At 47.0% G+C, this 26,264-nt stretch overlaps 1 protein-coding gene across 1 annotated transcript in view; it reads right to left on the minus strand.

Moving 5' to 3' along the window:
• The window catches only part of ARHGAP17 (Rho GTPase activating protein 17), a 70,494-nt gene that overhangs the window by 16,796 nt on the left and 27,434 nt on the right, over positions 1-26,264 (minus strand). Inside the window, exons 5-16 of the mRNA XM_029945699.1 lie at positions 24,373-24,484; positions 24,046-24,122; positions 20,998-21,109; positions 16,948-17,016; positions 16,687-16,768; positions 12,683-12,810; positions 11,179-11,290; positions 9,848-9,929; positions 7,677-7,757; positions 5,383-5,496; positions 4,082-4,173; positions 1,441-1,597 (exon numbers count right to left, since the gene is read on the minus strand). Of these exons, the coding sequence (XP_029801559.1) occupies positions 1,441-1,597; positions 4,082-4,173; positions 5,383-5,496; positions 7,677-7,757; positions 9,848-9,929; positions 11,179-11,290; positions 12,683-12,810; positions 16,687-16,768; positions 16,948-17,016; positions 20,998-21,109; positions 24,046-24,122; positions 24,373-24,484 (1,218 nt within the window). The remainder of the gene's footprint in view (positions 1-1,440; positions 1,598-4,081; positions 4,174-5,382; positions 5,497-7,676; positions 7,758-9,847; positions 9,930-11,178; positions 11,291-12,682; positions 12,811-16,686; positions 16,769-16,947; positions 17,017-20,997; positions 21,110-24,045; positions 24,123-24,372; positions 24,485-26,264) is intronic.

Genomic DNA, 26,264 nt, shown 5'->3' on the forward strand with positions numbered 1-26,264 from the left:
GCATCACGTGAGCGTACCTATCTGCGTAACGGCCACCTCAAATCTGCGTGTGTGGGGGATGAGGGGATGCCGAGTGTGGAAGGCTGTCACACTGCCCTGCTCCTCAGGCTGAGATGTAGAAACGCTGGTACTTGCGTGTGCAAAGAATGTGTCTGAAAGGGTCGGTGACCTTGGGAAACACAGTTGCTTTTGGGAAGGAGACGGTGGTTGGAGGGTGGGGAGGAGGAAGATTCACTTTTCGCTAAGATTTACTTGATGTATGAACTTTAAAACTTTTCAGGTTAAAAAATCAAGGCACATGGCTCCTTCAGCTTGGGTTTACTGGGTCAGCCGGTGGGGAAAATCTACCCCTGGGGGTAACTGAGAATCATTTACTATATGCCAATCAGACCCATAACACTGTATTTTGTGACTTAAAATACATGCAGGCTAGTTTTGTGGTAGACAGTCTGTCGTCAAGAGCCAGGACTAAATGTGTGAATGGGACTGCAGGTAAATAAGGTTTCCGCACGTAATAAATGTGGGCTTCAGGGGGACCGAATAGGAAAGTGGAGCAAACTGGCCTTCGTTATGGATTAAGAACAACTGCCACCAAGCAAAATAAAACAAAACAAAAAAATATCAAAGCTCGCTATGAGACCGGGCAATTAAAATAGGAGCTTGCTATTTATCGGCAGCGTAACACTACTTCTGGTGATGTTATTCTGCGTGTGCAAGAAGAGCACGCTACTCAAACGGCCTCTCTAAGTTGGCCTTACTGGTGAATTCGGTGGCATTTCATCATACAACACTCAGCAGACTGGCTTCTGAAGACACAAGTCATAAAGTGCCTCCTAACCTTTGAAAATCCCACTAAAATTGCCCATGGAGCACAGCACAGACACCTATGGTCTCTTGCTAGATCCGATACCGCCATCTTTTTTTTTTCTTCCAGAATTGGCAAATACTGGCGTTTCTCCAGCTGAACATCAGCTTCAGTGGTTGGCTTCCACTGAGGGGCCAAGTTCTACCCAAAATAGGTCTCTTTAAACACCAAGTCACATAGAGGTGGGTTATTCTCCCATTCGCTCCTAGACCTCTGTCCACAGTATTTAACTTTTTTCCCCCTTTCTCTCTTTTCCTCGAGCGCAGTTAGGTGGCCTTGTAGCGTGTGTATGATGCCATTCCACCATGGGCCTATGGACCACAGACCACCAAGGAAAGCATGGATGCACAGGGCACAGGTGTTGACAGACAAGCTATGTATCCGCCTTATGTAAGTCATATTAATGTCTGGAATGAACTAGAGCAAAATTCCTAAAATATCTGGACCTAACAATCAGGGGTGCGGAGTGGGCCATTCTCATTACAGGTCGACTGAGGCAGGACCAGATACCGAGGGCTCGACAATCCTTCTACGGGAATCTGCTGCTGGACGATGGCGAACAGCTCTAAACGCACCTCTCCTTCTTCACCAAGTCCCCTTCCATGACTGCCATGCTGGCAGGCCGCTTCCTCTCGAGCGTCCCTGAGTCAGAGTCATTTCCAGTGTGAGATGAGTGATTGGAATTTGGGGTGACGAGAGGCACGAATGCTTCCGAGACGTTAAATTCCACCTCTGCAACCAAAGAAAGAAACCAGAGTACAGGCAGCCCTCAGAGACACTGCAGGAGCGGTGTCCAGCCGCCGCAACAAGGCAAAGAGCGCCAAAAAGCAGGTATCGCGAGAGTGAATATCCCAATAAAATGAGTATCCCAAGAAGGCAAGTCAGGTGACTTTTTTGGTTTCCCAATGCATATAAAAGCTATGTTTATACTACACTGCCATCTATTCAGCATGTAATAGCATTGTGTCTAAAAACGCAATGCATATGCGTGAATTAAAAAATACTTTATTGTTAGGGTACCTGGGTGGCTCCGTCATCAGTTAAGCGACCAACTCTTGATTTCAGCTCAGGTCATGATCTCACAATTCATGGGTTCAAGTCCTGCATCAGGTTCTGCACTGACCACATGGAGCCTGCTTGGGATTCTCTTTTTCTCTCTCTCTCTGCCCCTCCCCCAATCGTGCTTTCTTTCCCTTTCTCTCAAAATAAATAAACTTTTTAAAAGAAAGATTTCATTACTAAGAAATGCTAACCATCATCTGAGCTCTCAGTGAGTCATAATCACTGATCACAGATCACTACAATAAATGTAATAAGAATGAAGAAATCTGAAATACTGCAATAATTGCCATAATGTGACAGAGACATGAAATGAGCAAATGCTGTCAGAAAAATGGAACCGATAGACACACCCAGTGCAGGGTTACCACAAACCCTCAGTCTGTATTATAATGCAGTATCTAGAAAGCGCAATAAAGCAAAGTGCCATAAAATGAGGCGTGCCCTGGGCGACGGAGAGCATATGGGTGCACGGAGCTTTAAGACCCCTCTGGGACAGGAGCCTTATTCTTCCCCCCCACCCAGCCCTCACTGCTTCACAAGCGGAACCCCCTGCACTCTCCTCTTAAGAACGGTTTGCCAATGGGCACCTGGGAGGCTCAGTCGGTTAAGTGTCCCACTCTGGATTTCAGCTCAGGTCATGAGCTCATGGTTCGTGGGATTGAGCCCACGGTGGCCTCTGTGCTGGGTGTGGGATTCTTCCTCCCTCTCTTTCTCTGCCCCTCCTCTGTTTGTGCTCTCTATATCTCAGTTAATCAGTCAGTCAAAAAAAAAATGGTTTGCCAAGCCAGGGAAGGTAAAATGAGGGCACTAGAAATAAGGAAGGGGTGTGATTCAGAATATAACTTACACGATCCCTCTGTTTTCTTCTTTGTAAAAAAAATTTAAGAAAAAATCATGGAAGATGGACAAGGGCAATAAGCATGGATTACTTCTTTGAACAAAAAAAAAGAAAAGTATTTACATTTTGATTATAAAATGCAAAAAAAAAAAAAAAAAAAGGCAACACCAACTCCGTGTTGCCTGTAGCACTTTTTCCAAGGAGCATTTTCCCAAAGAAATCTTGGGCAGAATGCCAGGACTCACTCAGACATATTTGTTGCACAGCCTACAGGAGCGAGGCAGGATTCTCGATGGTGTGGAGACCACGGTAAAGAAGAGGCAAGCATGGCCTGGTGTCACTCATGAGCTCACACTCCAGGGAAGGTGACAACAGGGCCACTCTGGGCAAAGTAAGGTGCAGGGGTCTGGACTCACAAAACTTGCTGACCAGTGGCCGCAAAGGGGATTGTGGAAACTCTGAGGCTCCCAGGACTACAACAAATACAATCTGAAAAATCTATGGCCTGGGGCGCCTGGGTGGCTCAGTCGGTTGAGCGTCCAAGTTCAGCTCAGGTCACGATCTCACAGTTCATGAGTTCGATCTGGTGTCGGGCTCTGTGCTGGCAGCTCAGAGCCTAGGGCCTGCTTCCGATTCTGTGTGTCCCTCTTGTTCTACCCCTCCCCTGCTCATGATCTGTCTTTCTCTGTCTCTCAAAAATAAATAAATGTTAAAAAAAATAAAAAATCTATGACCTATAGACTGAAATCCTTCTTCTCTGACACTCCAACTCTGACCTTCACAAAATGGTTACAATACACTGATCCTGCATGACCTTCCACTTTTACAAAATGCCCAGCTCTCTGCCTAGAGAAACAAAAAGCCGTCTTCCCAGTGGAAAACTGCATATTCAGTGTCACCTCTTCTACAAAGTGGTCCCTGGTTCTTTATGCCCAGCATCTGACTTTGTCAAACTATCCGCCTTTCCTTCTCACTCGCCACATTTACATTATCTCTTCACGTGTCTTTCCCCAAGAGCCACGATCCTCCAGGGAAGACAGCATGTCTCACCAGCACACATGTGGCGCCTAGTGGGCACTCAGCGTACGCTGGCTAGAGTGAACAACTCGGTGCTGAGTGAAACAAAGCGAAACACAAAATAATGTGGTGGCCTGTATGTCAAAGATGAATGTAAGCGGTCTAACAAGAAACACGAAAAAGGGAAACCAGTTAGGTAACGGTGAAGGGATTATTGATGTATTTTCTTCTCGAAAGAATTTTTTTATGCTGTTAGTGCTGTTGCCTGGGCAGTCGGTGAGGCTGAACAGGTAAATTACCTTCAGGGAAGAACCAGTCGGCGTGCTGAATGATGGGCTCGATGACCGCAACCACGTGGACAGATGTGGCCGCTGCCATTTCAGCTAGCGACCTGCAAAGGACATTCACAAAGTCAAAGCGCTTCCCGCAGGGCAGGGAGATTACTTTAAACCAGTAAAATCTTTAAGCACAAACGCAAACATGAGATGCACAGGGCTCTGTCCTAGGAGTGTGGCAGTGAGTGTGGCAGTGAGGCCCCCAGAGGAAAAATCACCCCGACCTGACTGTCGCTCCTTGGTCGGCATGCACTGTGCTAACAGCGAGGGAGCCGGTGAACGACAGTGTTCAGTCCAAACGCTGATTTTAAGCTGGTTCGGAACAGGGTTCCGACCAGGCATTTTCCCACCGGAACATGTCGCCCGTGGTAGTTATCTTTAAAGACCCAGGACACCACCACCACTTTTGCCCACAATAAAAGAAAAAGTATGTACTGTTTCGGGGTGCCCCTTATCTCAAAGAGCCTGAGCCCCCACAGTAAATATAGTACTTAGGGGGGACCTGGGTGGCCCAGTTGGTTAAGTGTCTGACTCTTGATTTTGGCTCAGGTCATGATGTCACGGTTTGTGGGATTAGGCCCTGGGCTGGGCTCTGTGCTGACAGCAGGGAGCCTTCTTGGGATTTTCTCTCTCCCCTTCTCTCGCTCTGCCCCACCTCTGCTCTTGCTCGCTCTCTCAAAATAAATCAATAAACTTAAAAATAAAAACCCATAGTATTAAGGTTGGCATATCTGTGGACTTGTCCCAAGATGTTTGTTCAGAAGTTGACCGTGTGAATGCCAGTGCTCAAAAGGAAGAAAACAGGGGCGCCTGGGTGGCTCAGTCGGTTAAGCGTCTGCCTTAGGCCTAGGTCATGATCTCACCGTTCATGAGCTCGAGCCCTGCATCAGGCTCTGAGCTGTCAGCACAAATTCTGTCGGCCCGAGTGTCCAAGACTGTGTGACACCACCCCAGCAACCAGAGCCTTTCATGCCCACAATGACTTTGCTTATCTGGCTGCCGTTTCAGGAAGCTATTCATTCATCCAAGTACAGCCCAATGCCGCTTCCTGTGCAGGGCTGTCCCTGAACCTCTCAGCCTGAACCCTGTGCCTTCAGTAAGTACCATGGTCACCATACTTTATAACGTCTGTGACAGCATCCCCGTGAGCACAGACGTGTGCGCAGAGCTCCTCACTGGGCCGTGATGCCACTTGTAGAATGTGTCTATTTCTACCGGGAGGAGAGAAGACACGACAATCAAGGGACACGGGATGGCTTACTTACCCTTCAGTTTTGGCCCACAGTAAGTTAGGGCCTAACACAATCGCAATGTTGCTGGGAGTCATTTTATTAACGTCGCTGGTCTGAGCAAGCTTTGCGAGGAACTTGATTAAATACCTATGTGAAAAAAGAGAGAAAGCACGAACTCTGAAATCTCAGTCCCAGATGGCTCACGTGCTAACTGCTGAGGGCCGCTAAATCGGAATCTGCCTCATGTTCACTATCATACAAAGTCCTGTGTTCTTTGTTTCATAGAACAGAAAGCCCCACGTCAGGGCTTGGAGGAGGAAAATAGCTCACGTGTGAACCTCAATGATTTAGCCCCTATTTACTGAATCTTTCCAATCCATGTCTTTTATGCCCTACCTATGTACCCCTCAATTACAATATGATTAATAGCGAGCTCAATATATTTTAATACAAACATAAAAAATTCAAGTATAGGTACACTGCTTAAAGGAAACTGAAAATGCTTTATGTGGTAATTATGAAAATCTCTAATTTATCATATAGTTATGTACTCTCTTCTATACAAGCACAGCACCTCAGGGGTGCCTGCGTCGCTCAGGCTATGATCTTGCAGTTGGTGAGTTCAAGCCCTGCATTGGGTTCCGAGCTGTCAGTGCAAAGCCTTCGTGGAATCCTGACTCTCGGCCCTTCCCCTACACACACCCACACTCGCTCTCTCAAGATAAATAGATAAACTTTTAAAAATATATAAATTCTCTCTGCCTCTACTCTGCTTGCTCTTTCAAAATAAATAAATAAATAAACTTAAAAATTTAAAAAAAGGGGGGGGAGGGCACTCCTGAATGAATCAGTTGGTTAAGCACCCGACTCCTGATTTTGGCTTGGGTCATGATCTCACAGTTCATGAGTTGGGCTCTATACTGGTGGTTCAGAGCCTACTGCGCACGTGCTCATTCTCTCTCTCTCTCTCTCTCTCTCTCTGCCTCTACCCTGCTTGCTCTCTCTTTCAAAATAAATAAATTTAAAAAAATTTTTTAATGAAAAAATAAATCACAATATATCCATATGGTAGAGTACTATTCAGCTGTAAAAAAATTGTTATCTACTGATATGGAAAAATCTTTAGGGTGTATATCCAGCAAGGAAGGCAAAGAAAATAATGTGTACAATATATACTACCATTTGGTTTTTATTTTTTAAAAAAGGGAGGCATGTAAGAGAAAGAAATGTATGTGTGTGTATAATGTGAGAGATTTTTCACTGTATAGCTTTTGATTTTGAACTATGCAAACATCCTATTATAAAAACAATTAGTAAAAATTACAAACTGTAAAACAAAATAAGAGGCCAATCCCAATGTTCCACCATGAGACACTAAGGCTATCTGTAGTTCCAAGCTGGGTGTGCTGAATGAAGCAATGAGGGTTACTAAAAATATGCTCCTAAGGCAAAGTTGATACTTAAGATATTAGAAGGGAATATTCAGCTTAGTTTAGTGGTAGCACCCAGGAATGAAATTAAAGGTCAGGCAACATACCAGAAATTTCACCAGTAAAGTATTTGTCGTTTTGGACCAACCCCCTTGGTTTCTAATGACTTAGGGCTACCTTTTAGTCTTCTGTTTCTTCAAAGTCACGTTTTCAGTCAAAAGGAAAATAGGGGTTAAATTCTAGAAATTTATTCTGTGGTAAATTTTCTTAGAAACCTAGTCATGCCATAAAGCAATACATAATCTCTAGTTCTTGACCTTTCATTTAATAGGATGATTTATGCTCTATTAGAAATAAATGTATATAGCATATATAAAAGTTATTGCAGAAAATAGAATTATTAATTTTTACATGCTGGAAAATATTATTTACTTATTTATTTGCTTACTTATCCATCCATCCATCCATCCATCCATCCATCCATCCATCTCTACCCCCAATGTGGGGCTTGACTCATGACCCCACCCCCGAGACCAGGAGTTGCATGTCCCACCAACTAAGCCAGCCCAGCACCCCCCCTCCCGCCTCCCACATTGGACAACTTAGACTCTGAATCCAACATGTAGTCAACCAAGCTTTGCCCGAGAACCTTCTTCCTCGCAGCTGCAGTGGTAAACTGACCGGGTGACTCAGGTGTTAATGTAGATGCAAGGCAGATGCTTCAGGTGCAGCACGATAACATACACCAAATCCCATCCCCAGCACCCCCCAGGGACTCCCCAAAGCACTTCTGCAGTGTGCTTGAACTAAATGGCCTCTGCTGCAGGCAGAACCTTTCTTCACTCCAGAGTCACTGTGGCTGGGTGCCTTAATTGGTGGAAAGCCGGTCATACGTACCTAAAGTTAACAAAATTTTGTGGTGGCAACTTTTGACATGTTCTCCACAAATCTTGAAGTTTTTTGTCTTGATCCTGCACACTGTAAAAAACAACAACCCTGTATTCATAACTCTGCTGAAACACTGATTAGTAACACCTGCATCAGCAGGCTACATTTACAGCGATACCTCTGAGGACAGAGAAAGCACAGTGTAACCCAGGGCAGCTTTTGGAAATAAATAAACTTGGAGTCAGATACCAACTAAGTATTTAACTCTGAGCAGTTAGTTAGCCCTGCCCAGACTCAGTCTCTGGATGTGCCCATCAGGGGATGAGAGTGCTGATTCTACCAAGTGACTGTGAGGTTCCAGAAGCACAGCCGTGCCAACTGCCCATGCCAGTGCCTGGCCCTCAGGAGACAAGGCACCCCCAAAAGTTCTGTCTAGAAAATGCATGTCTCATGTGTGGCTTCATGAAGCCCAGATCTTTGTCAGCCCAGCCACACGTGAGGTGGCCAGGCACCCAGGCACCGTCTCTTTCCCTGCTCTTCATGCTGCTCCAAGGCTCAAGGCCAAGAAGCCTGTTTCTGTGGCAGAGCAACTGCCAGAGCTCTACAGTTCCAACATGCAAACTTCCACAGACACAAAAAAGGGCTAGATGAGATCAGTCACCTCTGCCCTGCCAGCAGGAGAGAGCGTCGCTTTGGATCTAGAACATCCTCCACAACGGAACCAATCGAGTTACAAGCAGGGGACAAACATAATTATACTCTAAGTAAGCTTCCTGGCCCACGTGGAGCTCAACATGGGGCTTGAACTCACGATCCTGAGATCAAGACCTGAGCTAAGATCAAGAGTCAGATGCTTAACCTACTGAGCAACCCAGGGGTGTAATTATACTTTAAAGACCAGCCGATGTGTCACCGGGATAAGACGGTGGCCCTGCCGACATTTCTCAAGTATATAGAATCAATACACCAATAAATGGACACCTTCTTTGAAAAGCGTATTTCCTCACAAGAATGAGTTTGAGAGTCACAGACCGAGAGAAGAATCAAGTTCAGGAGGAGGAGAGGCTACCTAAGAAGAGACCCCAGAAAGCTCCCCTACCTGACACTGATGTTGGGTCCCATTTATTCAGCCCCACAAACATGGACCCTTACAACAGACTGCACGACACTTAGCTTCCAAGGATATGACCACAATTAAGAACTTACTCTGACTTTAAAAACCTCACCACCTACCCGGGGAGAGGTCTCGAATTCTGCAGCCATAGACAAAGGTTCCGGCAAATGCGGTTAAAGTGACTGAGCAGCCCCGCCTCCCCAGTGGCCCAACTGCTGGTAATGGGTGACAGTGGCTAAAGATGGGGGAAGGGACAGGAGAGGCAGGGAGATTTGTTCCTCTTCCCTTAGGGGTGAGGAATTAGGCACCTGCCAGAGGAGGTGAGTCAGAACCGTGAGTCAGGAGCTAACCGGGAGGCAGGCTGGCTGGCCAGATCAAAGCTCCTGGGTCTCTGGACAAAGCTGCCAGCCGCTCCTGGACAGACTGAAGCTGGTGGAGGGGAAGGGATAGAGACAGGGACATACTCTTTGGGTCCGACAGGTCTGGGTCTACATTCCCACTCTGCCTACTACTTGCTGTTACCTTGGCCCCGTTTCCCCCCAAGCCTCAGTTTCTGCGTCTGTAAAGTGAGGATAACAGCATCTGCCTTTGAGGTCATTGATCGTGGACAATAGGAGGTGATGGGCATACAGGCTAGTATGCACTTAGCACACAGTAAGTGAGAACTGGCGTCACTGGAGCCGTCAACATTACATTACCGCACCGCTGAGCTTCCACACGGTTCGTCAGGCACATCGCCACTGGTCAGTATGACACCTGTCCCCATTACAGGGCTGTCTTCAATATAAAAGGGGCCTGGAATCAGCCGATCTATTAGTGTGGGTCCCACTGCACATCTTCATCTATATACGTCACACATATTGAAGCCGATGCACAAGGGGTGACTCTCCTACACTAAAAATCATACTACTCAATGTTTTCACCCTGAACTTAAGAACACGTTATTTAACAAATGTGCCATTTTAATGTTATTCTATGACCCTCAAGAGTAAGATCATTCACAAAGGGGACATAGTATTCCGTAGTATTCCTTTAACTTTTAAAACTCTGTGTTCTTTGGACTTACCTTGCCACTTGGGTCCATTCTTCATACAGACTGAAGGTCATCAGAGGCTCAGGTAGTTCCCGTAAATAGGACTTTAAAGCACCTGGAATTATTAACACTCACTTTGAGTATGTCCAGGGGTAAGCCTGGGGGTCTTGGGACGTGTTACTTTGCAAACTGAAATGATCTCAGTTACCATCTGAGAATATCTAGAACAAGCCATTACCCAGCGGGAGTGGCTAGAATATGAAGTGCTCCTCCAACAAATTCTGTCCCTTGCACCATATATGGACGGATCAACGGCAAATACAAGTAGCTTCAAAGTCACCTTAAAAAAAATTTTTTTTAAATTTATTCATTTTTTGAGAGACAGAGAGAACAGAGTGTGAGCGGGGGAGGGCAGAGAGAGAGGAGACAGAATCTGAAGCAGGCTCTAGGCTCTGATCTGTCCGCACAGAGCCCAACGCGGGGCTCAAACTCACTGACCATGAGATCATGACCTAAGCTGAAGTCGGATGGACATTCAACTGACTGAGCCATCCAAAGTCACCTTCTAATAGACATCACTTCCCCAGAAAGATCTAGAGTCTGAAAGTGAAAGAACGAGAGGAAAGGGGCACCTGGGTGGCTCAGTCGGTTAAGCGTCCAACTTCGGCTCAGGTCATGATCTCACGGCTCGTGAATTTGGGCCCAGCATCGGGCTCTGTGCTGACAGCTCAGAGCCTGGAGCCTGCTTCAGATTCTGTGTCTTCTCTGCCCTTCTGCCCCTCCCCTGCTTGCTCTCTCTCTCTCTCTCTCTCAAAAATAAACATTAAAATAAAATTTATTAAAAAAGAAAAAGAAGGGAAAGAAATATAAGCATGTCTCCAAATATCTGAATTATAAACCACCTTTACCTTACCCAATACTCAGGAAAACAAAGAAACAAATAGACCCTCCAGAACAGGGAAAGACGTATGTATATGTGCACCCTCTGCCTTTTTTAAAGTTTTATTCACTTATGTAATCTCTACACCCCACATGGGGCTCGAACCCACAATCCTAAGATCAAGACCTGCACACTCCTCTATTTGTCCTTTCAGTTTTTCCAACTAAACTTCTATAAGGAGACCATTTCAATTTTATCAGTCATTCAAACCTAAAATGAAAAGAAAATTTTTTTAAAGCAGGCTCTACACTCAGCCCAATGCAGGGCTTGAACGTATGACACTGAGATCGGGACCTGAGCTGAGATCAGGGGTCAGATGCTTAACTGACTGAGCCCCCCAGGCGCCCCAGACTTGGATTTGTAACTGATGCTCTGTTCTAGATGCCACCTGCCCCTGCCCTGAGGGTGACTCCTCGAGGCTCACCTGCTACAGCGTGGGGGTCTGAGTAGAACTCATCCAGGTGAGAAGTGGAGCAGTCTAAAGCAGCTTTCAGTTTCTTTAGCTTGGAGGCCCCAGCCCCAATTCGGAAAAGACCCTGAAGACAACAAAAAGCCACTGGTGTTAAGGTCAAGTTGTGGGCGGAAGTACAAATCTGGTGGAAGGGCCTTCTACACCCGCCGACTCCCGAAGACCTCCCCCGCTCTGAGCACAGGGAACGCTGCCTGCCCCGTTAGGGTGGCCAGGAAGGGTGACAGGGACCAGCACGGGCAGACAGAGCAGCGCATCCCGGATCAGTGCGCGCTTGTGCCCTGCCCCCTTGCGAAAATAGCTGTCTCTGTTAGAAATCTATTAATGAGTTATTTTATATTTCTACAAGGTTGATTGCTATAGATTTTCTAAGTTTAGGATTCTTCTGTTTGTTTTTTTAACTGACATCTAGTGAGAAATTGTTAGACCAGGCTGCTCAGTCACTTTCACTGCCCTAAAAGTCACTTGGAGAAAAACGCATGAAGGTCAACCAAGTAAGGCAGGGCTGTCAAGACACTGGTCCGGGAGTTATAAGATGCGGGCTTTAAGCAAAATTAATCGAGGCAGGGTTTTTCAGTCTCAGCGTATTGACGTTTCAGGAGATGTAATTCTTTGCTGTGGGCTTGTCCTGTGCATTGCAGGCTGATTATTAGCAGCAGCTCTGGTCTCTGCCCACTAGAGGCCAGGAGCAAACCTCCTCCAAAATTGTGAGAATCAAAAATGTCTCCAGACTTCACCAAATATCTCCCGAAAGGGGACAAAATTAGCCCCAGCTGAGAAGCTCTGATCTTGGCTACTAGAAACTGGGGTCACGTTAGTGGGAGATGGGGCAGTCTTGAAGCAAACACAAGAGGGCTTCTGGAGTGTTCCTTGATCTGGATGCTGATCACACAGGTCGGTTTAGTTGGTTAACATTTACAACATTTATCAACGTACCACTTATGGCACATATGTTTTTTTATGTACATTATACTTCAATACAGTTTTTAAAAGGAAAAAAAAAAGAAGACCTGCCATTTGACTTTGATTCCCCCCTAACCACAAACTCATTCTGTGAATCCCTTTTCTACGGGAGTCCGAAACAAGACCTGCCCGGCTCTGCTCATGGGTTTTTCTAGCGTAAGCATTCCATGTCCATAAAATAACCTCCACCAAAACTGCAAAGTACCACATAAGTGTAAGATCCCTGGTCCACTTAGTGCATCGTGGAAGTCAATGCCACAAAGCACAACCGGAGTCTAAAGTGAAACAATTAAGGCGGATAAAAGAAAGTGAGAGTGCACTGCAGGCAGGAAAGGTCAATAGTGCTCTCCGTGAGGCCGGTTCTATTCACAGCGTCTATTCGAGGCATAGTGTGCAGGGTCTCCATGTAAAATGTGGGTCGCGGTGACAAGTCGGAAAACCACCATTCGGTCTATGCAAGGCCGGCGGCGGCACGCAGGACCGCTGGGGGCCTCACCTCCTCCTTCATGCCCGTCTCCAGGAGCAGCATGACGCAGGCCTCGATGGGCAGTGCGATCTCACGCCCGCTCCGCTTCAGGTGTTCTTCCAAAGGAGTCCCAAAGGCCGGCTTTTCCGCCCACTTATCTAGAGCAGCGAAGCATCCAGTAAGACACCCAACAACCTCATGGCATCCCTGGGGGGTCTTTTCCCTTCCCGGAATTACAAAAGGGGATTTTTTTTTTTTTTTTTAGCAGACTGATAGTTTCGGCTTTGGGAGAAGGGAAAACATCTGTTCCATTTGCTTTTGCTGTTTACCATTTACTAGAGTGGTAAACAGGCACCAGGCTGGGAAGCTACTTGCAGAACAGAGGCCCCGAACACCCTTTGGGGCACCCCGTGAGAGCTGCCTGGCTGAGGTCTTGATGGGGCTCCTGCACGGGACAGGTGGGCTGCCTGGCGCCACATGGATGATGCATCCGGGCATCCTGATTTCACCGGAAGGAACTGTGCTCCAGCCATGCAAGGCAGCACCAGCCTGCTATCTAGGGGACTCCCTCGATGTGCAAGAGGAAATAACTTCTTAAGATTTTAAACACAAGCCAAGCATCATCACACAAGACCGGAAGATGGCCAATGGGAGCTCGCAGCAAATGCAACGTCCCTGTGACATGCAGTGCTTCCGAAACGCCGGAGCCCCAGACAGGTCCCAAACGTTCTGCAGCCCCAAAGCAGCTGAGGCCGAAGCCTGTGCCAGCAGCAAAGCAATCACTTATATTATTTGGGGTCACATACTCTGCTCCATTCTACAAGAGATGTGAGGCAGCTTAGCAGAAGTACATACAGTAAAGCAGTAAAACAGAAACAAGAGTTTAGTGGACAGATGTGTCCCACCAGGATGAGAAGCACTTGGTTGGGCTCGGGCCGTGCTGTGCACGTCTGCCGCTGCCTGAGAAGCACACGGATGCAGGAGAGGGGAAACCGGGCCATCAAAGATGCTGGGCTGCGGAACACTTAGTCCCTTCTAGCGACAGGAAAGGTTCCCGTCCTCCTCAGCACGGTTAATGGACAATGATCCTTCAGCTGCTCTGCTGTTGGAACCTGAGTTCACAGCAGGCAGTAGCACTCTGGTGTGTCCTCTTATACTCTGCTACATGGAGGAGCAGGGACAGGCCCCCTCGTGTGATCTGCACGTAGTGGGAGGAAGAAGAACGGAATCCCCCAGCTCATGGGCCTGAGAGCGTGTGCAAGGTTACAACCGAGGGGAAGGGCAAGTGGGTCCAGGCCGAAGAGGGGTGAGGACAAGAGGCGGGTGCCCTCCTCATCTCTGGCCCCGGCCACAGCGATGGCCAGTGTAATTCCGGCAAGAGCATCCAAGGGGGCCTGGCCCTTCTCCGTGACAGCCCTCTCAGAGGCCAGACCTTCCCTTGCATACTTTGTCCTTTTATCTAAAACAATGATTCTCAATCAGGCAGAAAACGGCCATGTAACCCTCCTCTGGGGGATACATCAGAGTCCCCCAGGGTAGTTCTGCACCTGGCACCTGCCATTATGGCTACCACACGCCTGACCCTGTGGCGGCAAGGCCTGGGCGTTCCTCGAACTCCTGCTGGAACTTTCTAGTAAGCATTCTACAGTGTGCCCTGGCCCCACCGTGGTGGAACGCTGGCAGAGGGGGACATGAGAACCAGTGACCTTGACGACTCCTGAGCCAAACTGCCCTGAGGGTGCTGGCCTCTCACCCGACAGACCTACCGAGTGCTGGGCACCACGGCCACACCCACAGTCCACAGAGACCCGCCCCCCCCTCTAAATTAGAGACACACACGTAAACATACAACACTCATGAACAAGACAACGCATGTTTGCTAAGTCAGGACTGAAAACCGGTGTAGATGGGGGGTCACAAATGCAGTTGCCCACGGGGGCCGGGGAGGGACCAGAGGGGCTGAAAGGCAGCCACACGCCCGGCACCTGACCCACGGTGCCATGTGGGAAAGCAGATGCGGTGTCACCAGACTCCCTCAACTTCCAAGAGAAGCCAGAAACCAGACTGTCACGTGAAGGTGTCTGGTGTTTAAATGGCGGCAATGTTTTTTAAAAAATGAAACGTGGCTGTTTGTGACTTCTGGTGCAGACTAAAGGGGCTTGGGAGACAAGGTGCGCACTGCCGGCTTCCGAGAAGTCTCCTCAAAGGAGCGGGGCTTAGAGGCACAAAACAGACCACGGAAGGCCAGCTGAGAAAAGTCCAGGGACCCGGAGTCTTGGAAGTGACATCTGATTCCGCAGCTCACGCGCAAGGCAACAAGGGCCCGGGATGGGGGGATGGTGTGAGAGAAGGCCCACCAGAGGGCAGAAAGGCCTGACCCCGGCAACAGGCGGCTCCAAGGCCAAGCCTGGATGTGGGAGGAAGGCGGCACCCAGTAAAGCCGAGGCTGAAAGGACAGCTGGCGTGGGGTGCGGAAGAATCGATCTGCTTTCTGGGGTAGGTGGGGTTTCGGGGCACAGCGGCCCTCAGACGGCACCGGCACTGAGGAGGCCTTGAGGCCAAAGATGCTGGGGAGATGGGAGCTGCCACCAGGAGGGGGTGTCAGGGACTCGGACGGCAGGAGGGGGCAGAGCACAGCCCTAACAATGAACTTTCCAGCTCCCTGTCACTGGCTGACCAACTTCCCCAGGGAAAATAGCCTTGGGAAAAAAAAGAGGGTTTTTGTTTGTTTGGTTTTAAAATCCTGCTCACAAAACCCAATCTTCCCTTTTGCTGTGCCTGTTAGCTCCAAACCAGACTTTAATTCATTCAAAGGCTAAGATGATGATGGTTACCATCTTGTCCTATACGGGCCCTGGCACACGGTAGATACCCCACAAGTACATGGCGCCTGGAACTCGCCCGACAAGAGCCTGCCCCTCGGAAGGCTGGCTATAAACCCACAGCTTCAGTCCCTCGAATGGGGACTCAACCTCGTCATCTGCAAGTGAGGAACCTGGATCACTCAGGAAAGCAAGGGCAGCCTGCCCTAGGAAGAGTCCACCAGCGCGTTTCACTCGAGATGCCGGAAGATCTGCCTGTGCCGGAGGTCGAGATATGGAACTGCCCAAGTCTGTAACCCCAAACTTTCAGGCACAAAGCCAGAAGCTGTCAGGGCCACCTCAGATTTAGAGGAGAAGTGGCATTGCTGAGGGTGCCAGTGTGCGTGCACCCCCCCCCCCCGCACCCCCCACCCACACACCTTCTTGCTCTTTCCAGATCACAGCGTCCTCGCACTCAGCACCTGGCTTGATCCTCTTCAGCTCAAGACCAAAGGTGGGGCAGGGGGAACTCAGGCTACACAACCAAAGAGCACCACAGGTCCAAAGGACACACAGTAACTGCTGCCTCAACTAGGTTTTCAGATCTCTGCTGGTCGATGTTCCGACGGCAAATGAGAGAATGAGACCTAACGCTTTAATGCCCGGCTAAAACTAAACGTCAGAAGGAAGTCTGGTCCCCTCGGGACTTGTGGGTGAAGGCTGCCGAGAGCTGGAGTATGGCCGCCAGAACGGGAGTGCTGAGAACAGGAGCCTTGTAAGAAGGCAAGGAAGAGGGGGAATGAAGCGGTCATGACCTCGCGGCTCTGTCCTGCCGACGGAGTGCCTGATGAGGGGCTGTCGTCCGTTTGTAAATTCCGTTTGTAAAATCCAACATTTTCCCCAGAACGTCCTCTCTTGGAGTCCCAGGGTCAGAGTTAAAACCAAGGGAACCGGAGAAGGAGAAGACAGAAAGCATATACAGGTACTCCTCCCAAAGCGGTCCATCAGCGGCAGATGTCAGAACCGCACATGTCCCATTAGTATGTTAATTCGGGTTGGAAGAAATTAGAGAATGCGGCGAGGAAAGATGAGATTATGCTGGGAAACAGGACTCCCCTCGGCAGAGAGGCGTTATCGAAAGGAAATGCATGCAGAGGAGTCAGGGTGAAGAAGAACAGAGCAGAAGTGGCAGAGGCGAAAAGGAGGCATCAGCCAGCACGCAGGTTACATTACCTTGATGGGCTCGCATTTCGGGAAGGGCCTTTTCTAAGACTGCTAATGCTTTTCTATGGTAATCTGCTTGGGCTTCTAATAACTGAGAACAGACCCACATTCAAAAACAAAAGTAACGTTAGCATCGGATGGACACACACACAATGGCTGAGCAAAACCAAAAATGAAATCTTTGCAAAAAACAACAACGACAACAAAACTAAACTAAAATGACTCCATTTTTTACAATGCTTTCACACTGTGTCAAGGCCGGGTGCTTACCGTAACGAAGAATTTGCCATACTCCCCTTCTTTGGCCATAAAGTTGTACATGTCCGCTGCAAGCTGGTCCTGGCGAGTGGAAGAGAAGAGAGGTCACTGAAGAAGATGGCATCTGAGAATTAATATCCATGAGCTCTCAGAGGCACAGATTAAATGTCCATCAATTGTCTGGTATAACCATATACTGGACAATGACAACAAAAGGAGCTTATTAGGGAACGGTGTGGGAAGATCCCCAAGATACATGGTTAATATTCCTTATTATGAAGTAAAGGGTACGGGGTGCCTGGGGGGTTAAGTGTCCGACTCTTAATTTCAGCTCAGGTCATGATCTCACAGTTCATGAGATTGAGCCTGCATCGGGCTCTGCGCTGACAGTTTGGAGCCTGCTTGGGGTCCTTCTCTCTGTTCTCTCTCTCTGACTCTTCCCATGCTGGCTGGCTCTCTCTCTCAAAATAAATACGCGTTAAAAAAAATAAACGAAGTACAGGGGCACCTGGGTGGCTCAGTTGGTTTAGCATCCAGACTCTTGATTTCAGCTCAGGCCCAAATCTCATGGTTCATGAGACTGAGCCCTGCATCAGGCTCTGTGCGGACAGTGCAGAGCCTGCTTGGGATTCTCTCTCTCACTCTCTCTCTCTCTATGAACCTCCCCATTCTCTCTCAAAATAAATAAACTTAAAAAAAACAAAAGAAGTACAGAGCATTACTTAATGCTGTATTACTATCTGTGCAAAAATAAGAGAGTAAAAACTTGTTATATTTTTGCTGCCACATTAGTATAAAAATATCTCCAGAGGAAAAAAGCAAGAAATTGGCAATTAGAGTTACCTTTTGAGAGCAGTGGAAATTCAACAGAAGCAGGACAAGGGCGGAACAAGACTTCATGTATATTGTTTTTTACTTTTGATATTTGAACTAATGTATATGAACTGCTTATAAAAATTAAATAATTTGCTTAAAAGTGATAGATTAGGCAACTGGAGATCTATCTATCTATGTTTCCTATATTATATTTGAATTAGATTGTATTTGAATTATATATGTAGATATTTATAAAATGTACTGCCTTCTGTTTTTATCATCAAGGTGCACAAATTAACATGAAGGCTCTCTCATTTATGAAGAAATTTAGAAATGCTAGCTTGGACCAACTAACGTTCGTTTTGGATAACTGGGAAAACAAAGGAGTAAATCCATGGAGCCCCACTCCCACATCCCGAAAAAAGAAAGGGAGAAAGAAAAGAGAAAGAAGGCAGGGCAGAGGAGAAAGAAAACAAAGGAAGGGAGAAGGCCTTTCACTCATATGTGGAAGTTAAGAAACAAAATAGATCAACATGGGGAAAGAAAAAATGAGAGACGGAGGGTAAACCATAAAAGAGATTTTTTTTTGAAGTAGGCTCCACATCAACATGGGGCTTGAACTCAGGATGCCAAGATCAAGAGTCACATGCTCTGCTGACTGAGCCAGCAGACGCCCCAGAGACTCCTAACAATAGAGCAGAAACTGAGCGTTGCTGGAGGGAAGCAGGCATGGGATGGACTAAATGTGTGAGGGGCATTAAGAAGGGCACTCGTTGGGATGAGCACTGGGTGTTGTAAGTGACAAACCACTAAATTCTACTCCTGAAACCAACACCACATGATATGTTAACTAACTAGAATTTAAATAAAAACTTGAAGCATTAAAAAAAAGTTTACAGAAATAGAAAAGGCCTGACAATAAGCAGAGGCTGGACATGACCTGGTGGGTCTGTGCCACTCTTGATGGCCAACATGCTGGAGTCTGGCAGTCACTTGGGGTCAGAGGACAGAAAATAAAGCCTTGAGCCCGGCAAGGTGAAGAACTGTTTCAGACAAGTACATGCACATCACATGCAAAGATTCCTAGGAAACTATACCCTCAGCAGAAGATTAGAAAACATTCGCTCAGTAGCATAGGGTGTATGTGTTTTGCACCGGGAAAGTAAAAACATTTCCCTGGATTTTATGAATATAGACCTGCTTTCATAAAGGTCTGAAGTCCACGTTTATAATATGCGTGGTCCAGGAATCCTCAAACTGAGAAAGTTTAGTTAAAAATGGCCTTGAACTGGTAATACTCTGTAGAGAGAATCACTCCTGATCTTTAAGAGTCCCACAGATAGTCTCTCTTAAAATGAGCTCACAATACAAAATTGCAAAACACATAAAACAAAATTGCAAAGCACAGGAGGAAACAATCCGCCATGAAGCACACTCCCACCACTCTCACTGAGGAAACAATTACCAAAAACTGTTACAATAAGCATATAGAAAATTATTAAAGGCACTAAAAAAGAAACAGGCACTAGAGAACAATGCCACACTATCAGAAAAGGCTGACTTAAAGACATGTGAATGGAAAAATGCAGAAAACGAAATTCCAAATTCAATGTTGATTAATTGTACAGCAGATGAGACCTAGCTAAAGAGAAAATCAGTGAAACAGAACTTAAATCTCAGGAAATTACCCAGAAGTTAGCAAACAGAGAGAGAGAGAGAGAGAGAGAGAGAGAGAGAGAGAGAGAGAGAGAGAGAGAGAGAGAGAAGATATTGTCACAAGTTTTCACCAACTGAATTGAGAAGCTCTGGCATGGAAGTTGAGAGAGGATATATCAGCCCATAATGCACCAGTTCAGACTTCCAAGACCTCTGCCAAGTTTATGTCTGGTAAGTAGCCAAGATCCAGGTTAGACTGGACATGAGGGATGCTACATAAATGATATATGAGCAAAGCTGTAACTCTTCTGAACAGGAATAAGCCACTAGGAGACCATGTTATCAGAAGCATTTATCTGAAGATTATCTTTTCAAATGCAAAGGCTATGGCATAACTTTATAAATTAGTTTTAATTCTTACCCACTATATTATTTTAAACAACTCATTTTACTGCAGTTAATTGATCTTAAAGTTCATTATCTTGAAGAAAGAATTATAGTGTGACCTGTACAAACGAAAGTATAACAGTTCCAACATTACCTAATAGAATAGAGACCATTTTTGGAAAAATGCTGAATAAGAGGAAGAAAAGTCTTCATCAATGACCCTAAGACTCACCAAAGACCTGTTTCTTTACCACCTCAAATAACATTTGGGATAAAAATCTATCTTCATAGATAGATGTACAGAGAATGAGATCACTTAACCATCTAATCTGAAACTTATTTCATGAGATAAAAAATTTTCCCCAAATTATAAACCAATTGTCCCAGCAACATTTAAAAAATAATTCTTTTCTTCTCTACGGACACATGATGACCTTTTTACTAATAGCATTGATTCTAGAAAACCTATGCTGTTCCACAGATGGTTTATTTTTGTGCCTATTGTGCATTTTAAAAAGATTTTATTTTTAAATAATCTCTACACCCAACATGGGGCTTGAATTCACAACCCTGAGATCAAGGGTTGCACACTCCACCGACTGAACCAGCCAGGTGCCCCTATGATGCATTGTTGTAATGGCTGTTAACATTATATGGTTTGCTATTGTTTTCTTTTCTTTCCTTTCCTTTTTTTTTAAACCTATTCCTTATTTTAAATAAACTCAGACATTTTTGTCATTTAAAAAAATATCTCACTTAAATTTTTTTAATTTTTTTAATGTTTATTTTTGAGAGAGACAGAGAGAGAGAGAGAGCAAGTGGGGCAGGGGCAGAGAGAGAGGGAGGGAGACAGAGCATCGGAAGCAGGCTCCAGGCTCTAAGCTGTCAACACATGTCAAACCCATGAACTGTGAGACCATGACCTGAGCTGAAGCCAGACGCTTAGCGACTGAGCCACCCAGGTGTCCCCCTACACTTAAAAAAATTTTTTAAAGACTATTTTATTCTTATTATAAAGTAATACAGAGTCTCGGAAAATAAGGAAAGAAGGCTGAAGAAACTAGAACCCACCTTTCATATAATTCAGAATATTCTGATAGGACTTGTGCAAAACACTAAATGATCTGCAATATTTGGCCTTTCATCCATCATTTGCCAAAAGCAGACTGATGCACGTACAGATGTATTAGGGAGGTCTTATACCTTGCACTGCTCTACTTTATTTCCAGCTTCATCCATCTCTTCCTTTAGGGTGTCTATTTTTGATGGAAGCCCCTGGAAGTTGGTTCCTGAGGATTTGTGAGCTTGGTTCCACCTGTAAAACATGGGGTGCATCGGTATCTGAAAGCTGGCTGCACACACTCAAGGCCCTAAGGGAGACAGACTCTTTTCCCAAAACCGATTCTACTGGGGATCGGTAGGAGTACCTAGGACACCAGCTTCTCTTGAGTTTATCCTCTAGGAATGAAAGCAAGCAAGAGACATGAAGTCGCCACCATGACAGGACCCTCGCAGTGCTGGGAGTAGCTGTCTGCTCTGAGTATAATCTTGTCTCTTACACGCCCCACTGCTGGAGACCATGCCGTGAACCCCCTTTCCTGGAGTGTCGGATCATGGCACCCTTCCTGCTTTGATCTGGAATGTTCCTGTGTCCCGGGAGTCAGTGCTGCCATCCTCATCTGTGATCACCTCCAGCAAGGAAATCCCAGAACTTTGCTCAAGCAGCCAGGAAAGCACACGTAGAACTAAAAACATCTGTTAAGAATTAATATTCTAAAGACGAAATTTAGAGCAAGTCTGAAGCATAACGTGGAATACCTTTACATGAAGTCAAAAGGACTGAAAAAAATAATTATAAGGGAGTGCATAGGGTGGGGAGGGCTAATAATCTAAAACAATTTCTGTTTGGTTTTCAAGTGTGCTTTGACCTTCTGTTTGAATATGGGTTATGTCTGCTGTTTCGGAGCAATTTAAATGTGAACATGGATATTACAGAGACGCGGCATGAAAACCCGGGCTAGCAACTTATCAAGCCTGTCAAACCCCAGAACGGAACTGCCTTCTTCCCGGTGCCTGATGGGTGGCACTCCTCCAAAGCTGGCCTTTGGCAAGTCTGCCCAAGCAAAACTGGCGATGCCATGGCGTGGACAGAGTGTGGACCTGGGAGTCTGACATGCTCAGGTCTGAGCCTGGCTCTCCCACACCAGCTATGTGACCTTGGGCAACGACTTACCCTCTCCAGTGCCTCAGTAATCTCATCTGTAAAACTAAGATAACAAACACTTTGCAGAACTGTCATAAGGAATCAAGCAGAAAACAAACACATATGCATGTGCACGTGCGTGCATACGATGTCTGTCCTATTAGGGATTCCTCCTTAGGAATTAAGTAGTAATTAGTCATTAGCTATTATCATTTTCCTACAGGGAAAAGCCACAGGAATAAGTAAAGATGAAATATTCGACTATTTGTTTCTCTGATACCTGATTTGATTGGTTAGGTAAACGACTATGAACGCAGATCAAGAATCAGTGTTGAAATCCCGTCCGGGATACATGTATTGTAGACGTAAAATTCCTGGCACATAAGCACCAGTAATGTCGCTCAACTGACTCGGCAGGGAGTGGGGGTGGGGGGGAGCCTTCACAGCCTTGCTAATGAACCATTAGAACATTCTTCCTTGTCTTGAGCAAAAATCAGGGTGGCCTCTACTCCTGGTCCTGGCTCAGGGGTCCTCACAGGTGTACCCACGACAGCGCATGAAGCAAGCCACATAGACAATCTGTGCAGGTTCTTCCCTCATCTAGAAAAGAAGTCTCTTCCCGAGAGAACAGAAGCCCTGTCCCCTCTCTAGTCCTCACTGGGGGGGCCTCTGAATTTAGTCCCCAGCACAGAGTCAGACACACAGGAAGCAACTAATTGAGATCTGTCCAAAACATGAACGAGCAAATGAATAGGGACCGGTGGAAGAGTCAGATGAGCTGACAACACCACGCACGCAGCCCCACACCTGGCACGGGGCGAGTGTCTGGTAAGTGGTGGCAATTGTTTTTACCATGGGTTAATTCCTAGACGCACCCCCTCTATCATCTCAGCAGGTCTTACATCGCGACATGTCTCAAGAGGTGATCTGTACATTTAATGGAGTTTCTCCCCCCTGCCCCCCATGCCCAGGAGATATTTAATCAGTGGTGCACGATAGTCAATGGCACCTCAGGAATGAGGAAATGCTGCACTGTTGTGTTGTTACAGATGTTCTAAATCTGTAATGAAAGCATGTAACAGGCAGAAGCTTACAAAAGGACAGCTGTATCTCCATCTCTTTGCCAAAGAGAAACGTCATCTCTGCTTCACAGGACTGCAGTGAGATTTAAGTTACAAAATAAGTATGTCACAGAGATAGAAAGTATAGCAGAAGGAATACAGGCAATAATATTGTAAGGACACTGTGTGGTGACAGAGTGTGACCTCACTTATCGTGATGAGCAGAGTAACGTACAGAACTGTGGAATCATGCTGTGCACCTGAAATTAATACATCATATGTCAGTTATACTGTGGTAACTAAAAAAAAAAAATTTGAAAGAGGAAAAACTGAGAGCTAACAAAACAGGGGTTGGTCAACAAAGCCGCCTTTTTGGGTTTTTTTAATAAAGTTTTATTGGAACATGGTCAGGCTTTCATTTACTTATGGTCCAGGATTCTTTTTATGCTACAACAGCAAAGTCGAAAAGTTGCAAAAGTGACCATCCGGGTTGCAACGCTAAACATATTTACTATCTGGCCCTTTGTAGAAAGTTTGCCAACTCTTGTGATAAAGCCTGAGAACGGTTGGGGCGGGCAGCTGCCTCCACATTCCCCACCCTCATCGAGGAGAAAGCCGCCGAAGTCACTGATACATATGCCCTCAAGGACAGAGCCGGGCTGGAGGCCTGCCACGAAGCCCCACACATTGTCATCCGGCAGCAGCCACAAGTCGGCAGCCCGCTGTGCGGGAGTGTCTCCCTTTTGAGCACAGCATGCGATCTCGAGAGCACCATAACCACAGGAGGCGCCCAGATCACAGGTCTGCTTGTTCCCAACTCCACTATCCCAGGACAGGGCATGCTAACATCGTCCCCACTGCCACGCTTGGGACAAGGGGCCCCCAAGGCAGGCGTCAGAGGGTAGGACTTGGCCTGTGGGTCAAGTGCATGCAACTGGGAACCTGCATTTTGTCCACTGCGTGGTCTTCCTCTCATCCGTACCTTACCTGGCTCTGACCGAATCCCAGTCTAACACCAATTTAGCGAGCTGTTTCCTCTGTTTTTGGATGTTGGGAATATCCAACTAGAAAGAAGAACATAACCACATACCGATTGGGGATGGGATAAGCTTCGGGGTTTTTAACTTAACGTCTGAAAAGACAGTATTTATTCACATTTCTTTCTCTTAGGCATCGGATTTTGTACCCTCAGGTGATTCCCCTTATTTCCAAAAAGAAGCCTCTGTCAAAGTCACCAAGTATCATGAACACTGTAGACCCAAAGGGACCATTCAGCGAGGCCCGCCCCTGGCCTGGCCGCCCCGAAGCACTCACCTCTGCTATGCTGCAGAGAGGCTCCACAATCTCTTTCTCCACAAAGACTTCATGCTGAGAAAGTTCTAGAGCCAGCTGGTTCTCAGCATCACCACATGTCTCCAGCATCTTCCTTTAAAAACAAAAGATACCCCCCAACAAGCATACGCTCACTAAATCGGGTGCCTGATCACCATACCGGCCGGCTCTCTACGTGACGGGAACACACCAGGGCGCCACACAGGAGGACCTTAAAAACGTGGTAAGTTTGGGGCAACGCCTAAAATGCGAGTCCATAGACGTGTGCACTAAAATGAAAAGGGCACCCTCAGGTACACTGTGTGAGTGTGTGTGGGGGACGTGTGATTAGCTTCTCAGGTCAGGGGAAAACCAAACGTCCTCCACAGCAGCCTGAAATTCTTTAGAATCACACATAAAGTTCCTTATATGCTGTTACACATCTGTCAGTGAGGCCGGCCGAGGCAGGGCTTCTCCGGGGTTAGTGCAGGTGCTGGTTTTCTGCTCGGAACAGCGGGCTGAGCTCAAGGGATGAGCTGCATGAAATCCACGTACCCTTCTGTTTTCCTGGGAGCGTGCAGCTGGTGTCACACCAAGGACGTGTGCAAATGACACGACTGCTCTGACTCTGTCTTCCCCTCTCTCCTCCTACCTCCCTCCTTCTCACCCTGCCCCTCAAGATCTCCAGGGGTCCTTTTAGGATGAGCAATGTGTGTGGCGCTGGCCTGAGGTGGCCACGGTGCTGTCATTCAGAACTTGATGCTTGGCACCCCATGCTACCTAGGTTTGAATACAGGCTTCGCTATTTACCTGCTGTGGGGTCTGGGGCAACTGACTCACCCTCTCTGTTTGTCAATCGCCACAATGGGAGGTAGAATGTAGGTTGTTTGGAGGACTGAATGAGTGAGTACATGGAAAATGTGTGGAGCATGCTAGTGCGGAGCAGGGACTCCCTCCATCAGCCGGGAGGAGCAGGAGCGCCAGCCCGCGCACCAGCCCCCCTCTTCCCAGGACCATTAGTCCCAAATACGGGAGCATGGATGGGACAAAGGAAGGGTGAAGAGTAGGGGGAACCATCATCCTGCAAAGAACAAAGGTAGGGGGCACCTGCAGGGGATTCAGTCAGTTAAGCCTCTGACTCTTGGTTTTGGCTCAGGTCAGGATCTCACAGTTCCTGAGTTCGAGCCCTGTGTCGGGCTCTGCACTGACAGTGTGGAACTCACTTGGGATTTTCTCTCTCTCTCTCTCTCTCTCTCTGCCCCTTCCCTGCTCGTGCTCCCACGCTCGCATGTGCTCTCTCTCAAAATAAATAAACTGTAAAATAAAAAAGAACACAGGCTGCACTGTAGGGCATAGAGTAGAACAGGCCCCTGGAAAGGGAGCTGTGGAGTCCAAAGCCCACAGCACCTGGGAAGCACCGTGCACAGCAGAGCAGAGAGAGCAGATGGGATCAAGGCCCCTAGCCTCATGTAGAAGCAGGGAGAAGGAAGGCCTAACTTTCCCTCTTACAGTAAAAACAACTTCATGATTAGATTTTTAAAAAATTATGTATATAACATATGCTTACTGGAAAAAAAAATCCAAATAACTCAGAAAGCACATGATTTTAAGACAACCACCACTGATATTATGGTGACCACCTTTAAAGGAGGTGACTCTTAAGGGCTGGAAGGCACTGCTCAGGGAAGGGACATGTTCTTTACACCCAGGCTCAGGGGAATAAATAATGACCCCACCAATCACTCTGGCTAGCGGCCCTTGCAATTATTCAACGCCAGCATTGCTCCTCCTACAGGGAAGACGGTCTCCCATCCCAGAGGCCCAGACCCCACTTCCTCCCACGGAGACCACGCCGTTCCGCTCACGGTCCCCCGTCACACTGATGGCTGCCGTGT

This window comes from Suricata suricatta, chromosome 8 (assembly GCF_006229205.1).
Source record: "Suricata suricatta isolate VVHF042 chromosome 8, meerkat_22Aug2017_6uvM2_HiC, whole genome shotgun sequence".
Lineage (NCBI taxonomy): Eukaryota > Metazoa > Chordata > Mammalia > Carnivora > Herpestidae > Suricata > Suricata suricatta.